Source organism: Lampris incognitus, chromosome 1 (assembly GCF_029633865.1).
Source record: "Lampris incognitus isolate fLamInc1 chromosome 1, fLamInc1.hap2, whole genome shotgun sequence".
Lineage (NCBI taxonomy): Eukaryota > Metazoa > Chordata > Actinopteri > Lampriformes > Lampridae > Lampris > Lampris incognitus.
This window is the reverse complement of record NC_079211.1, coordinates 30,234,671-30,250,934: the sequence shown is the minus strand read 5'-3', so window position 1 is coordinate 30,250,934 and position 16,264 is coordinate 30,234,671. Positions and strand designations below refer to the sequence as shown.

Genomic DNA, 16,264 nt, shown 5'->3' with positions numbered 1-16,264 from the left:
TGCATAAACTTACTGACTCAACAGCTGATGTACATGCCAGTGAATGGACAGCACATGCATACCTAGGCATACGCATTCCTAAGCCCTTCACTTAGACTCGCAACTGTCCATACAAACTGCCTTCCAGGCACTTAACTCAAAAAAGCACGAGACTAAATTTCCATTCTAACAACAGCCAGTGTGTTGAGTCAGAGCTTGTACTCAGCTATAGGTCCTCCTGTTAACCACTTAGTAAACTTCTACCCGATGGCTTCTTTCAGTGAAGTGCGCTATAAAGGCCACTGGGCTCTCACGCCTGCCCTTATGGTTTAAGCATCTTAGGGCTTTCATCGTAAATGAAATGGAAGGGATGCATATTTTATTTTGGCTCACTGGAGTAAACAGCATTTCGCCAATTTATTCTTGGTTCAGCAGGATAGCATAAAAGTGACAAGAAAGAACCATAAGTGACCGTATTGTGCTTTTTATCACAGTCTGTCTCGCTCTGTTTCTCTGTATCCCTCTGTCCCTCTTGCTTTTGTGCCACTTATGTCTATCCCCTCTTCGCTTTTCCCTTTCCATCTAGAAAGAATCAGCACATGAGCGTCCTGACAGGAGAGGAGTCGAGCTGCATTGATCTTAAGTTCCTCCCACAACCACATGCAAAGCAGTAAATGACTAAAGCCATCAGGCAGACACTGTACTACTACTACTACTACTACTACTACTACTACTTTCAGCTGCTCCCGTTAGGGTCGCCACAGTGGATCATCCGTTTCCATTTCTTCCTGTCTTCTGCATCTTCCTCTGCCACACCAGCCACCTGCATGTCCTCCCTCACCACATCCATAAACCTCTTTGGCCTTCCTCTTTTCCTCTTCCCTGGCAGCTCCATATTCAGCATCTTTCTCCCAATGTATCCAGCATCTCTCCTCCACACATGGCCAAGCCATCTCAAATCTTGCCTCTCTTGCTTTGTCTCTAAACCGTCCAACCTGAGCGGTCCCTCTAATATAGTCGTTCCTAATCCTGTCTTTCTTCGTCACTCCAATGAAAATCTTATCATCTTCAACTCTGCCACCTCCAGCTCTGCCTCCTGTCTTTTCGTCAGTGTCACTGTCTCCAAACCACATAACATAGCTGGTCTCACAACCATCTTGTAAACCTTCCCTTTAACTCTTGCTGGTACCCTTCTGTTGCAAATCACTCCTGACACTCTTCTTCACCCACTCCACCCTGCCTGCACTCTCTTCTTCACCTCTCTTCTACACTCCCTGTTACTTTAGACAGTTGACCACAACCAAGTATTTAAACTCATATGCCTTCGTCACCTCCACTCCTTGCATCCTCACCATTCCACTGTCCTCCCTCTCATTCACGCATAGGTATTCCGTCTTGCTCCTACTGACTTTCATTCCTCTTCTCTCCAGTGCATACCTCCACCTCTCCAGGCTCTCCTCAACCTGCACCTTACTCTCACTACAGATCACAATGTAATCCGCAAACATCATACTCCACGAAGACTCCAGCCTGATCTCATCCGTCAACCTGTCCATCACCATTGGAAACAAGAAAGGGCTCAGAGCCAATCCTTGATGTAATCCCACCTCCACCTTGAACCCTTCTGTCATTCCAACCACACATATCACCATTGTCACACTTCCCTCATACATATCCTGCACCACTCCTACATACTTCTCTGCAACTTCCAACTTCCTCGTACAATACTACACCTCCCTTCTCGGCACCCTGTCGTATGCTTTCTCTAAATCCACAAAGACACAATGTAACTTCTTCTGGCCTTCTCTATACTTCTCAATCAACATTCTCAAAGCAAACATTGCATCTGTAGTGCTCTTTCGTGGCATGTTCCACGCTGCTACTCACTAATCATCACCTCTCCTCTTAACATAGCTTTGACTACTCTTTCCCATATCTTCATGCTGTGGCTGATCAACTTTATACCTCTGTTGTTGTTCTCATAGCCTAGAGGCATGATGGGAGTAACACTACTACGCATATTCAGTGGGCCCCATGTACCCGGCAGTAACCCGGAAGCCAGGAAGTTTTGGCGTATGCGCCAGGCGAGTTCTCACAGGAATGAACAGGCACCATTTTTAGATCTGGTACCCAGTTCTACCGTAGTACATCCATGGGCTCAACTCAACTTGCTTTTGAATTTATGTACTGACCCTCAAACCTAAGCTACTAAAGGTCCAACACATCTGAAAATTTTCAAACTTTTTTTATTTAACTTGAGTTTTGTTTTTGTTTGTTTTGTTTTTTTTCTTATTCAAAAGTGTGGTGATAAAGGGCAATAGCTACTGGGGTTTTCTTTAATTTATAATGAAAAGTTTACTCCTCTGGGACATGTTTGCTGAATCTTTCTCCAGAAATCTTTTTTTCCTCTTCCCCTGTGATCAAGGTGCTGTCAGGTTTGCGCTAGAGCATGCATGGAAAAACAACATGGACAAAGTCATCATGCAACTGGCATTTCAAATCTGCTCTAGCCTAATCTGTTTAGACAATACATTCTACCTTCCTCCTCGTCTCCTGTTTAACACACGTTTCTTTTCCATTTACTTTTTATTTTTTCCTTTCTGTCTGAAGCATTCATGATCATGAGGGAGTCTCTCCAGTACATCTCCCTTCTCTGTCTGTCTGTCTCTCTTTCTCTCAGTACCCCACCGCCACCACCCCTGCATGGTCAGACACCCACCATGACACACGAGAACAAAGCTGCAGTCCACTTAATTTTTGGAGGATTACCAGCTGTGTGCTGATGGAGATTTTCAAGAGGGGAAACTCATTTACTTCTGGGCTTCGAGGAACACCTGGGTTCACTGAAGAGGATGACGGGGCCACCACCCACTCACAGACCTTTACCGACACGCTAGGCACAGGGAGTCAGAAGGGTGGGTGGGGGGGCAAAGGGGGTGGGTGGCATGGGGGGAATGGGCGGTTTTCTCGATTGCTAGTTGGCTGTGTCACTGTCCATTTCCACCCATTGCCAGTTCAGTGTTACAGTAAACCAGAGGGATCACGGCAATCCCCGGTCACATTTTAAAACCTTTATACTAATTGTTATTCATGCCAATAGCAATATCCAATTGGAGCACACTAAATATGACCATATCACATAATCATTAAAAAGCAAAGCACGGTGCTCCGACCGTAATAACACTCTACTGTAATTGCACAGTCATTTATAAATTATTCGTTATTGTTCATGTGGAGCAGTGCGTTCTGTGGGGTAAAATACATTACTGCTTTAAAGAAACATGCAAGGCTCATTTGTATTCATCAGCAAAGACATTTGACTCAGCTGCTTACATGTGACTATAGTGTCAAACATAATGGGACAAAGGCTTATTCACTTTTAATTAGACTATGCTGAAGCAGCCTTGCACAAAAAAGGACTGACCTACAGCATATAGAGAAACATTATTGCTACTCGTATCCAAAATCGAGGATATGAAGCAAGTGGCTTCCATATAACTGGATGAGCAGAAACAAAGGATTTACCTTTCGGACATGACTACTTGATGTAAATGCAATCGAAGTCTTTGGATTGCACTTAATACACGCACACAGCAGAGCTGACATTTTCCTACCCTGAAATGTTAGGGTCTGTTTCTGATCCTTGAGAAGATATTGCTCAAGCGAATGAATGTCAGGTTTTTTCCCCCCTTCGCTTGAGATGGCTAATTTTTTCTAATCTTTAAATTAAACTTTGGTTTCTTTCAGTGGAAGTTATACACAATATCCCTTGTTTGCTCTACTGTAGAGATGCAGCTTATTTCCATTATGGCCATGCAGCACAAGGAGAAAAGGAAGCATGGAAATAAAATACAAATAGCTGGAAGTTATGAAACGTGGATTTGTTGAGTTATTTGCAAGCTTTTTTTTTTGCCTTCCTGTTGAAAATGTAAGAGTTTATTACCAGAGCCAAACTGTCATTGAAGCGAAGCCAGAAGTTGGATATAGTATTTGTTTGCATAAAATAGATTTATATAATTACAACAGTAAAAAAAGTCAGATTTCTTCTACATATCTGTGTGTGTGTGTGTGTGTGTGTGTGTGTGTGTGTGTGTGTATGGTGGGGGGCGGGGGAGGCATGTAAGGAAGCATTTGAGTAGGCCCTCTCTCACCATCAGAAGACACCAGTAGCTCCAAGAGGATTGTGCTACCGTCACCATGGAGACAAGCGCACCTGGCATCTAACAGCGCTATTTTTGGAGTGGTGCAAACAACTTCGCTCTTTTTCCTCTTCCTATTCAGCAGCCCCCCCCCCCTTTTAATTTGCTGCTCAAAACCACCAAACAGGTTTGATGGGAAAAGCAGGCCACTTGTTACATAACTCATCTCAACAGGATGCTGATTCCATGCAGACATGGCGGGGAGTGGTTGGTGTGCACAGTCTAGTGCAATCTAGGTCACACGCGTGAGTGTGTCTGCGTGCTCCGTGCATGTGCATGTGTATGTGAGTATAGGTGTGCGTACAGTGTGTTGTCTTATCACACTTCTCTCCACCATTTCCCGCTCTGCACGTAGGCTGCCCCGCCCTTCTGTGTAGCCTCTTAATTTCTTATCCCTTTACATGGGAATAGAAGACGCATATAATCCACCAATTTCGGTGTGCTGCGTCGCTAAGACAATGTGCAGCTTGCACAGAGTTGGTATAATTTGATCTGATGTGTCATCTCTTAATGACTAAATGAATACAGAGGTACTAATTCAAAGCCTACAGAGAGCTATATCCGCTTACCATCTGGATTATGCAGTAGGCATTAAATCACAGCTGTTCCCGTGTGCCTCTTTTTCCTCAATGGCTTTCGTATAGCAGGGCGTTGGACAGCAGTACAAGTCATGAAGAGTGCAAAGACCACCTCAGGTCCTCTTTTGCATCTAATAAGTGCTATCCAAAGGAGTTGAATCAAGTGCAACTGGACTTAGTATATATCTGTGAAGACGTTTCTCCTCTCATCCAAGAGGCTTCCTCAGTTCGTGCCTTTCTGACTAGACCAAGCTAGTCTGTGCATTGTGCTACTGCATTGGCATTTTGTTTGTTTGTTTGCTTGCTTGTTTGTTTGTTTTTTAAAGACATGTGGCAGTGTGTTGCTATTCTTAAATAGATCTCCTCTTTCATCTGTCCAAAACAAATAGCTGATTGGTGTAATGACAACAATAGCAAGGCGTCAGTACATCAGCGAATAAGACCAAATAGATATCTGTAAGAGATTAAAGAAAACAATCGACAACTACACTCCACAAGAACATGTAATTTTGTTTAATCCGGGTGATGGATTAACCAAAATTACATGTTCCTTGCCTGTGCAAGAAACTTGTCTGTGTCGCTGGGGTTTTGAGAATCTGATCCAGTGAAACTGAAAAAAAAGGAGCTTTGTAATTGTTTGCATGCATTGAGCGAAAGCGTTACTATTTTATTTATCTGTCGAAGCAAAAATACAAATACATCAATTTATCGAAGTACAAAGCTGGGCAATAGTTAGAAGCACATGGAGGAAGTGTTTAGAGTGCAGCAACATCAGAGCAACTTTGTCCCTGCTTTGAAACAGAACCGAGAGCTAGGACTTTAGTGTGCAGGCTGTTTACACCACTGATGCGCAGCACAGATGCTGTGGTAGGGGGATAAGTGGTAGACTGGCAAAACAGTGAGAGCAATCCTGTGTGCAAAACATGGAATTCACAGCAGCGAAGTTGAAAGCTCCTCATGACCCATATATACGCCCTGCACTCAGGCACTAAAAGTCACTTTGGATCGCATCGGCTGCACAGTGACGAATGAAAAGAAACGCGAACGGGGAAGTGAAACTTACTGTATCCATTGTCCTCCTCCTTCGTCCCATCGATGGTTCCATCTGCTTGCAGCTGCAGGTGGAAGCCCTGTCGACTGTACAGCTTCGTCACAATCCCCTTCAGCTGGGGCTCTGCAAACACAACGGCAGCAAACAATAAGAGAGAGTATAGAGGTTTGGTCAAGGCTCCGTACTTACCAATATCCTACGTTTGGGTGCTCCAGAGGCACAGAACTTGAACTGAAATAGCAACTGCTGAGCATGTTGTTGATTGTCCAACACTTTGATGGAACAACCGTCTGCAGCATTTTGGTTGCAGGCCACTTTTACAATGTACCTAAAAAGTGTATTAGCTCTCAGAAACTTATGATAAGAATGGTATTACATACATTTATGGAAGACCAAGGTCAGCTCAAAAAAAAAGAGATGTTGCCCCTTTTCTTTTGCATCATAGGAGAAAGAGTGAGTACCGAGGCAGCCTTGGTCTTGTTCCGCAGGCCTGTTGGGCCATATCACAGAGGATTAGCTGGATAGTATATGCTTAAGAGAAAAAAAATCTTTTTAAGCGATAACCCGCTTTGATTTGCTCAAAGGCACAACTTTTAGGAGGTGGATATGCAGCCGAGCACAATGCCATGCAGTCAGTCAGCACAAACTGGCAACTTTGGTCTAAAATGATCAAATCTACTGCTGCTGTAAACGAGGACACTTGCCCCTCCAGAATGAATTGTAGCACTTTTACAATGTGGTTATGTAACTAAGGACTTTGGCTATCGAAGGAAAATGATTTACATATTGGATTTCTGTACTGGCACAACAGGTATCAATGGTTTTTTGTTTTGTTTTTTCCTTGCAAAATAGTGTTCTAGCATTTAGGAGCTCTGCAAACATCCCTAATATAATTTAACTCACAGATGTTTAATTATAAATCATTTTTATTTTTTTCCTATTTGATTTGCTGTTAAGTTGGAAGAGCCTATATTTATATACATATATCTTTGAAGTTGCAGAGTTTCCTACCCATGTCCATCACCTCGGGGTCATGTCTGACAAAGCACAATTCATCTCCCCGTCACTGGTGGTGATGGAATGGTGAAAGCATCGATGAGAGCTGTGGTAAACCTACCACACCTCTCATCTATCCCTTCATCGCACTTACACATCAGTGCTGCTACTTCTAGCCACACCAAGGGAACTTTCACTGCTTACAAGGAATTTATCAGTTTATACAAATGCTGTGACCACACTGCACCGTGAGAGCCACTTCTGCTGTCTCCCTTTCTGGACCAAATGGTTTTTCGGTCCGATCACCTACATACACATGGGGACCTGTAGACAAATTGGGATGGATGTGCATGCAGGGACACAAAACCAAACAAGCATTCACACAAAGACAGTCACACAGGCGCATATGTACACATACACACACTAAACACTGACCACTCCTCACCATGTTTAAATGGAGAGACTACTGTGTTAAGCGAGGTGCCATATACATGTCTTATAAGTCACACAGACGCTCCCGTACTACTTGGCCCTCATTGCTCTCTCTTCCTCTCCCTCTCTCCCTCTCTCTCTCTCTCTCTCTCTCTCTCTCTCTCTCTCTCTCTCTCTCTCTCTCTCTCTCTCTCCAACATTGAGATGTTGATGGTTAATGAGAGGGGTGTCTAACTCCCCCTCCCCCCCCCCCGCCTTCCATTAAACCTCCACAGGTAAAAAAACAGCCCGGAGAGAAGATGGAAGTGGATTTCTCCGAGCCCATTCAGGAGAGAAAACACAGGACTGAGTCATGCTCAGCGACTCGGCCGCCTCCGCAGTTGTGATTAACCTACAGCCCGGCTAAATACGTTCTGTAAACATCGATAAGAAACAGGTTAAAACGCAGACGCTGGAGCTGGGACAGTGATGGTCAGTATGCAGCTGTGGTTGGCTCTGCTCCAGGCTTTCCACTGGCAGGGGATGTTAAAGGTGACGGAGAAGGCTGCTGCGCTCTAGCACCTGACCTGATGCTTGGAGCAGCACCTGGGAGCAGCGGCCCCTCTGGAAGAGGGGTCAGACTGTTCAGATGACCCTCACCACCCAAGTTCCTGATATCTCTTCCCCTTGTTTAGTATACGCGAACAAATTAAAGAGCATAAAGTTTTGGCCCTTAAAAAGTTTTTTTTTTAAGTGACCTAATCACGCTACCTAAATTTGTTGTGCACGTTGCATCAGAAAATTATTCTTAAATCTATTTTTTATTCTAAATTATTTTACATGAATCAGGCCAGTTCTACCCATTCGTATAATGACTAGTAAATGGAACTTCAATAACGTCTCTCTCTCATCTTATTGAAAGACTCACATTTTACACGGATCTGCCCTGAAATTGTACAGCAAACACTTGCAATACATTTGCAAGCTGCAGATGTGCATTTCTGAATCAAAATTGCTATTTTTAACTCGATATGATACAAAAAATAGCCTATGTAGAAGATTATCTCTATGTTGGTTTAAATAATTTATTTTCAACGAAAGTTTAAAATAATTACCAATAATTTGCGGTGACGGTTGGGTTTCAAATAGTTTCCAAAAATGACCGAACAAGCATCCTGTTGTGTAGCTATTCCGCCTCGGTGTTTTATTTTTTTACCTTTTAAAGCGTCAGATAGTGACCACTGGCTCAGATGTCAGAGGTCACCGTATTTGTGAACTATTTGAACTAGGAGTCCATTTTGTCTTCAACCAACCTTGCCAGAGCTATTCATCATAAATATTACAGGGATAAATGTGCACAGATGATCACCCTGTTTAATCAGTTTTGTTTTTTGTTTTTTTTTATTTTTTTTTATCATCGCGTTATATTAGATGAAAGGAAATCTACAGGATGCGCACGACTCGACTTGAATGAAATGCCCCATCCGACCTGGTCGTCTCCTCCGCCTCTTCTTGGAGCCAAAGAGTTTGACCCGGGAGAAGACGTTGAGTCGACTGGGCTTTTCACAGCTCCCCTTGCTCTTGTTGGGGCTGCTTACGCAGCGGCAGGCGTTGGACTTCTCCCGCTCCCTCGCCTGCCTCTTCTGGCGGATGAGGGAGCTGGCGATCGCCGCGGCCATGGCCAGTTTGACGGCGGCTCTCTGGAGAAAACTTCCAGAGGATTGGGAGTCAAATCTCCCCACCTGAACCGGCGGGACTGGAGCGGTGGGTCACAAAACGTGCCGGCGCAGAAGAGCGCGCATACGCGCGTGCGCGAGTGAGGGGGGGGGGATTCACAGTAATTCAAAGAGAGAAGTGCGTAGAAGAAAATCAGCTACTATCGATGAATGAAAAACACCCCCAAAAAATAAAAAGGTAAAAAAAAAGAAAGTCTGTTTTAAAATGTGGTGATGGAGGTTAGATGACTTCAGAAATGCGTCATTGTTTTGAGGCTTTTGAAGTTTTTTTGTCCCTCTCCAGAAATGGTAGGCTGAATCTCCGAGAAGAAGTGATGCTCAGTAGAGATCGCAAAAGGCACATATGTTCCTCTCTGACGCTCCTCAAAGAGTTTCACAGGGGCGCTTCGGTCCTCCGAGCGTGTCATCCCCTCCCGGCATCACAACCTCCGATAATAACCCGCTCTTACTGTCAGGCTGTCAGCATCCTCCTCATCTCTGCTCAACTACATGGCCGCGCACATGGAGACAGACGGATACGCAGACGGTCGTGAATGAAGCTTAACGCTCAGCCATAGTAAAACAATAATAATACAAAATAAAAGACACCTGTTTGCAAACGCGCGGGATGATCGCAAATGCTCTTGATCCGGTTTCCCTAACCCCCCTTTCTGAAACGGCCGCTGCTCGGAAGGTTCACCAGGTTTTTACAAAGGCAACGGAGAGGATGACAGCGAATCACTGAGGAAGACTCCACGTGCGTTTTCCCCCCTTTTCTGCTGAAGCCAGGCGACGCACGGTGAACGTAGACGCGCCTCATTATAGATGCAGCGTCCAACCCCGGCGCGTGCTGCTGTGCTGCTGGGAGGAGGAGAGCATCCCCACCTCGGACCTGGCCGAGGAGAACAGGGAGGAGGAGGAGGAAGCGGAGGAGGGAGGGGAGCTCTTCTGCTCAAGATAGTGATTGCTGTGAAATTTTTGTCTTGTCTGGTCAAAAGGAAAAGAAGAAAAAGAAGAAGAAAAAATAGGGCTGGGGTGAGTGGGCAATGAATGTTTTATATTAACATGTGCTAGTTCGTCATGTGGACTACCGGGGGGGGGTGCGCACCGAAGTCGTAGTCCCTTTTTATACTTCGTTGGCCAAGACTGGACAGAAACACTGACAAATAATCAAGACAAAAAAGTACACTTATTAAGATGCTCTTTACAAATGACGTCACGAGGTGAAGTGGCGAAAAGAAAAAACGACGAAAAAGGGAAACAACGACACAACAGTAACAACATCAGTAGGCCTGCACAGCCACTGATGACAGCTAACCTCATATCAATATAACAAGTAAATGTGTGTCATTAGATATATGTACATTAATATCAGTAATGCACGTGCGTTTCTTTGTAATGAACAATGTTATTAACGCTTTTCAACGTTAATTATTGAGCCTGAACGTGGGTTGGCGATTGCACGTGACCGTCTTCAGTATCGCGGCGCCATGAAACTGAATGCACAAAAATAACGCATCTAAATTCTGCACATTGCCAAACTGACTAGACAGGCGACTGACTGCATCTGAATGTAATGAAACAGGTGATAGGTGTGGACTTCATATGAGGTACAAAGACAAACTAGTTTATATTGCAGGTCTACGATCACAAATCCTAACCCAAATTGAATGCTCTGATACTGAGCAGTCGTGCACGTAGAAGCACTTCGATAAGCAGTGTCACTCCTTATCAATAACCCTTCGCCATGTCTGAACTGGTTGTCAGGCACATCGCGCGCCCTCTCTCTTCCTTTCAGACCAGCGTTCATAACATGGTCAAAGTCACAGCCTCCCCAATGGTGCCCTCTACAGTCATACAATGCAAACAGCACAGAGATCATCTATTCCATCTTATTAGATGAAGTCATTAACACGCCCCGGAGTTAAATCAAAATAATTACGAATCATATTATATAGGTTACTTGACTTCTCGTAAAATGTAAATTAAACATGCAATAAAAAATAGCAAGCTCAGCCCGTTCCGCTTAGCTGCGCACAGCCCACAACTATATAGAAATAGGCTCTGGAAACGACAGTCAAGCTGCGCTGAAACATCTCAACAACAATGCCAACTTCTACAACCGATGCCCAAAAGCCATACTAACTAACTCCAGACCCTTGTTGCGTACCCCTGACCTATCGGGGCTCTCCTCGCGGAGGGCATCACAACTTCAGCACCGCGGACAGCGCCAAGACGGGACAACTAACGGAGGACCGAGGGGAAATCAGAAACAACAACTTTAAATACTACTCTTTTGTGTGTGTGCCTGCGACAAATCGGACACTTTTACATGACGGCAGCACACTTACAAAATAAAAACTACAAGGTTGTGGGGGAAGATAAGGCACAGCCGCCTACCTGATACGGATTTCCTCAGGGGGAAAGTCATGGTCGGGCTGACGCCAAGCCGACGCACCGAGTTGAGCGCGCGTCTCCGGGTTCTGACGTATTCTCCACTTCAGGTGGAGGCGAAGAGTCCGGATTCAACAAAGTTCAGGCCGCCGTCAAAGTAGATAGTGACAGAGGCGTAAGTGGTAGAGAAAGCGTCGAGGCGGGCGGGGCCATCAACAGGAAGATCATCACAGGGCATTAGTAGCGCCATGCCATTATGGCTTCTGAAACGCTCATTAAACATTCATTTAGAGGTCTCGGCTGATCCGGCGTCCGCGGCCGCGTGTTGTCGCTGCGCCGCCGCGCCGGGTCGGGCCGGACTGGGGGAAAGTGATCTGAAACGTAGGTTGAGATTGTACTTCCTTCTTGGGGGGAGAAAAGACTTTGCTCTCATGTTACAGAAATGATGTAAAATGATCCGATAATGCGTTGGCTAAACCGGTTACTCTGGCCTTTCTGCTTTCGACTAAAAATACATCAGCCGGGATGTGCATTAGGCTGAGCGATTTTTACAAGAAAGCGTTTCTCTTATCAGGACGACATTGTGCAAAAACCATCTGTGTTTTTTTATTTCTGTCTTTTTTCTTTTTTTACAAACGACCCAACTAATGCTGAGTCTGATCAAATGGGACAAGGGAAGGACGACATGTTGTGCAGATGGTGTCTTGGTAATAGCCTATGGGCCTTTACTGTGTAGACCTGTAGACCGTCTCCTGTAAAACGTAACACACAACATGTGAGACTGCAGTGTATTGCCACTGCCGTGTATTGTCATCATATAAACGAACAAGCATATAAGGTAGGCTACTCATTGGTAGACAATGAGCCAAGGGAAGCAGTGGCCCCAATGGGATTTATAAAAGTTAGTACAATTCATTCTCAGCCGACAGTACACACGTTTGACCGCTAGATGGGGCAAGTGGAATGGATATATAAAAGCAGTACTGTGATCTTGAAATGTTCACAAACTACAGGACTAAGAATTGCTCACTTAGGTCTATATATAATACAACACCAAATAACCAATGACTGAGTTAATGATGAGTTAATGCAGCCACGACAACTAACAAAAGTATATCTCGTTGTGGTTCATCTCTTACAAGTATTTCTGAAGGTCATTCATTGTTATTGTTGTGTATTTAAGGTCAAAACTTTCGTGCAAATGTAGCCATATTGCTTGTTCTTGAGTCAATATGTCACTGTATTGGACAATCTCGTTTTACCCTTTATGGTCATAAGCATGCATGTATCCTGCTTAAGATGACTTCTGTATCAACGTTGCGGTCTAACAGAGAGGTATCATGGGACACATCTGACCTTTAACCCTGCGCACTCTGGAAAAGACAAAGATCTGCCTGGGCTGATTTGCACTTTATAGAAACCTCACTAATTGAGGAACAACAGGAACCTTAAACCTTTACTGGAGGAATAACACTTGCAAGCATATGTTACTTTACTATGACATGGATATAGATGCTTGTTATGGATTTTACAGTCACACAATAGTCAACCACTGAAGAGCATCCATCAATGTAATAAATACTTTTCTCATGTATGAGTCAGTCTCAGCATGCAAAAAAAAATTTGGAAAGAGAGAAATAAACAAGGGCAAACAACACATTTATATGAACGGAAGAGCATATTAAAGCAATAGCAATAGTACATGGGATGCTTCAGAATACCAAACAATCTCCAAAGTTGCTCATGGGCGGAGTAAAGAGATTGCAACTTATAGAAGAAAAAGAAAAGAAAGGAAAACTGCACTTCGATCTATTACAGGCAATCCAGGTCCAGGCTTAGCTAAGAGCTAAGCTATAAATATATAAAGACTAAATATAAAATGCCTTTGTTGAATAGGGCAAAAAACACTGGTGTATCTCAACAGTGCTGTTTGTCATGATCTATGTTGTAAAATGCTACATCCTGTACATAGTAATATACAGAACTCGCTCCATGGAGATTGTATTATTGACATAAACACAATAAAACAAAGCGCAATGTTAATGACAGTGATCTGGGATTACCACACCTGCAAAACCCACCAGACAAATAAAAGCTTCAGTCTAATTACACTGGAGTGGATCCTTAGCCCTGCTGTCTAACATGTGGGCTGCAAATATCATATATGCAAATGTATACACATATAACATGTTTGAAGCACAACAATGACCTTCTCCTAATGCCATGCAATGTAAAACATATGCAGCACTGGGGGGTTGAAGAGGCGGCCAAATGCCATAGCAGTGATAAAGCAGATAGGGGGGGTATTTTTTGTTTTTGTCCTCTGCAAAAGGCGTGTATACTCAGCATATCCACGTATACACTCAATTACACCACTGCCTGCCCTGCACCCCTGCCTGGTATTGCCTCTAATCCTGCCCAAGGTAAGCCTGTTGGACACATCTCTACACTGTAAAAACAGGCCGATCCTAGGTTCTGCCTCAATAGCCTCAGAACCACCCTTGCCACTGATAAGCAGGGCCATCAGTCAACCAGGCAGGGCAGCTCTACAGAGATGATGGCTGGGGGGCTGGGGGGCTGGGGGGCAGGGTATTATATAGTAGTGGCACACTCTTGGAACACCTGGGGTGATGTGTTGCATACACTCTATGCGCACAAGCACTGAAAATGCACACACTCTGATCTCCCGCAGCATTTACTGCATGCTTGGCTGCTGCAGTAGAGGAAAGTGATAAATGGTAAAATCAAGAAACTGTACTGTACTATGATGAAGCAAGGAAACTAGAGAAAGGAAGAAATGGACAATAAATGGAAAACCAGGCCTCCAGGTTAGACAAATAAGAAGGAAGAGAGACCAAGAGAAAGATACTGAGCAAATAGGAGAGAGAGAAAGACAATGGTCAGGAGAGACGGGGGGGGGGTAGAGGAAGGCAGGTCCTACATCTTTGTACAGTGCATGTGCGCTTTGGTTGCTTGTGCTGCCATGTGCCCTGGGCACATTAATTACTGTCTTGCCCCAGAATACCAGTCTACTGTGGCCTCCCAGGGGCACCTTCACTGGATAAACAAACACACACACACACACACACACACACACACACACACACACACACACACACACAAATGAAAAGTACATTGGGGTAAAAAGTGAAAATAAAGTAAAAATATTTCCACCAACAAAAGGCAAGACGTATGGACATATGGTATTAACGACCCCTTGCAGGGTGCACTGCTGTAAGTGTGAGTATGGCATTACAAGAAGTATCGTTCATCCACCTCACTTCACCCCCCCCCCCATGACATCATCCAGCCTCGAAGGGTCCAGGCTGCCTGCTGCTGTTACAGCTTTTGACCACGAGATGGCAGCACTTTCGAAAAAAGGGGGAAAGGAGCTATTTGCTGCCAAGGTTGAACACCATCGTGACCTTTGCATCATTAGGTATAACCAAACAATTAGCTCTGGCTGCTCTTTCTAATAACCTGGGGCTATCAAGATAAGGCTACACGTTTTAATTTATTTCTAAACTCAGCCGCAGAGTTGGACGCCAAGGGCAGGCGTTGACTAAATGGGGAGGTTAACCTTGTCACTTAATAGAGGGCAATGTTGCATATAAGGATTGCACCCCTGATTATTCTGAGTGAATAAGTGAATAAGTAATGAGGGGAAGAGTAAGTAAATCAACATCTACATAGTGTACCAGTGTGAAATGCACTTTTCTCATAGCTCTGTCTTTCTCTGTCCTCTGTTCTTCTCTCTCTCTCTCTCTCTCTCTCTCTCTCTCTCTCTCTCTCTCTCTCTCTCTCTCTCTCTCTCTCTCTCTCTCTCTCTCTCTCTCTCTCTCTCTCACACACACACACACACACACACACACACATATATATATATATGTATATATATATATATATATATATATATGAATATAAAATAATTGTTTCCTGATAAATCAGCATAAGAACCGCTCAAAACCTTGAGCCTTTATCTACTTGGTGTACCATTGGCTGCCTGCACAGCGGCGTGTGAGCCTGTACTGTACATCCACTATAACAGCAGCCTGCAGAATGCTGGGCCACCAGTGCCATGGCAATAGCACGCGTTGCCATGGAGACTGTACATACGTAACAGGGTGTGTGCGAGAGAGGGAGAGTAAGGTAGAAAGAGAGAGAGAATGTGAGCTGAGAATGGGGGGTTGGGTGTTGCAGAATAAGAGATTCAGCCATTCAAGGCCTTGGCTCAGTACGGGGGGGGGGGGGGGGTTAAGAGTGTAGTCACGGCTGCAGACATGGTTGTACGCGTTACCCTGCCCTCTCTGGATGTGAAGGGTTGTGTTTAGGAGATAAACGCCTGGTGCTCTGGGACTGGTGCTGGTATTGGCAGATGGATCTGCTATTATCTCTCTTGGTAGGCGAACACAGTAAAGTGAACACCAGCTCCATCATGTTAACATATGGTCCTTATAGGCTAAATGTGAAAGAAATACTCACAGCTCCATCACAGGGACAATCTGAGGCTGAGGAACAACTGCATCTAAGATTTTATCCTCTTGCCGTGAGCATTCTGGCTGTCAGCGCCATCACCAAACTACACAGCTCCGTCGGAAAAGCGCTTAGTTTGCACAGTGTAAACTTATTGTTTTTCCATTTTTACCGTTGTCAGAATTGTCAGTCTAAGGAGGAAGATAAGATGCGCACCAATAATAAGATGGCATCCGAACGGTGTTTCAGCTCTGTCCTCATTAAACCACACATTTCTCTCCCTATCTCACTTGACAACACTGGAACTAGTAAGTAGAGCAGCAGACAGAGTAGTTGGCAATTTCCGACTGACTTTTCACCTTTTGAATGGCAGATTTATACAGCCTTCAAAGTCGACTTACAACACATTGGCTTAGTTTATCTCTCCAGTGGAGAATAATTGCAATCTTTTTGTCAACCCGGAAAGAG

The 16,264-nt window shown here is 44.4% G+C and overlaps 1 protein-coding gene across 2 annotated transcripts in view; it reads right to left on the bottom strand.

Moving 5' to 3' along the window:
* Positions 1-11,360, bottom strand: part of fgf13a (fibroblast growth factor 13a) — a 45,483-nt gene extending 34,123 nt beyond the window's left edge. Inside the window, exons 1-2 of one of the 2 annotated variants that reach the window (XM_056281138.1) lie at positions 11,330-11,360; positions 5,820-5,930 (exon numbers count right to left, since the gene is read on the bottom strand). In XM_056281138.1, coding sequence (XP_056137113.1) covers positions 5,820-5,930; positions 11,330-11,360 — 142 coding nt within the window. Of the gene's footprint in view, positions 1-5,819; positions 5,931-8,703; positions 8,894-11,329 lie in introns of those variants that run through there. The other variant, XM_056281137.1, reaches the window with a different exon arrangement.
* Positions 11,361-16,264: the final 4,904 nt, after the last annotated feature.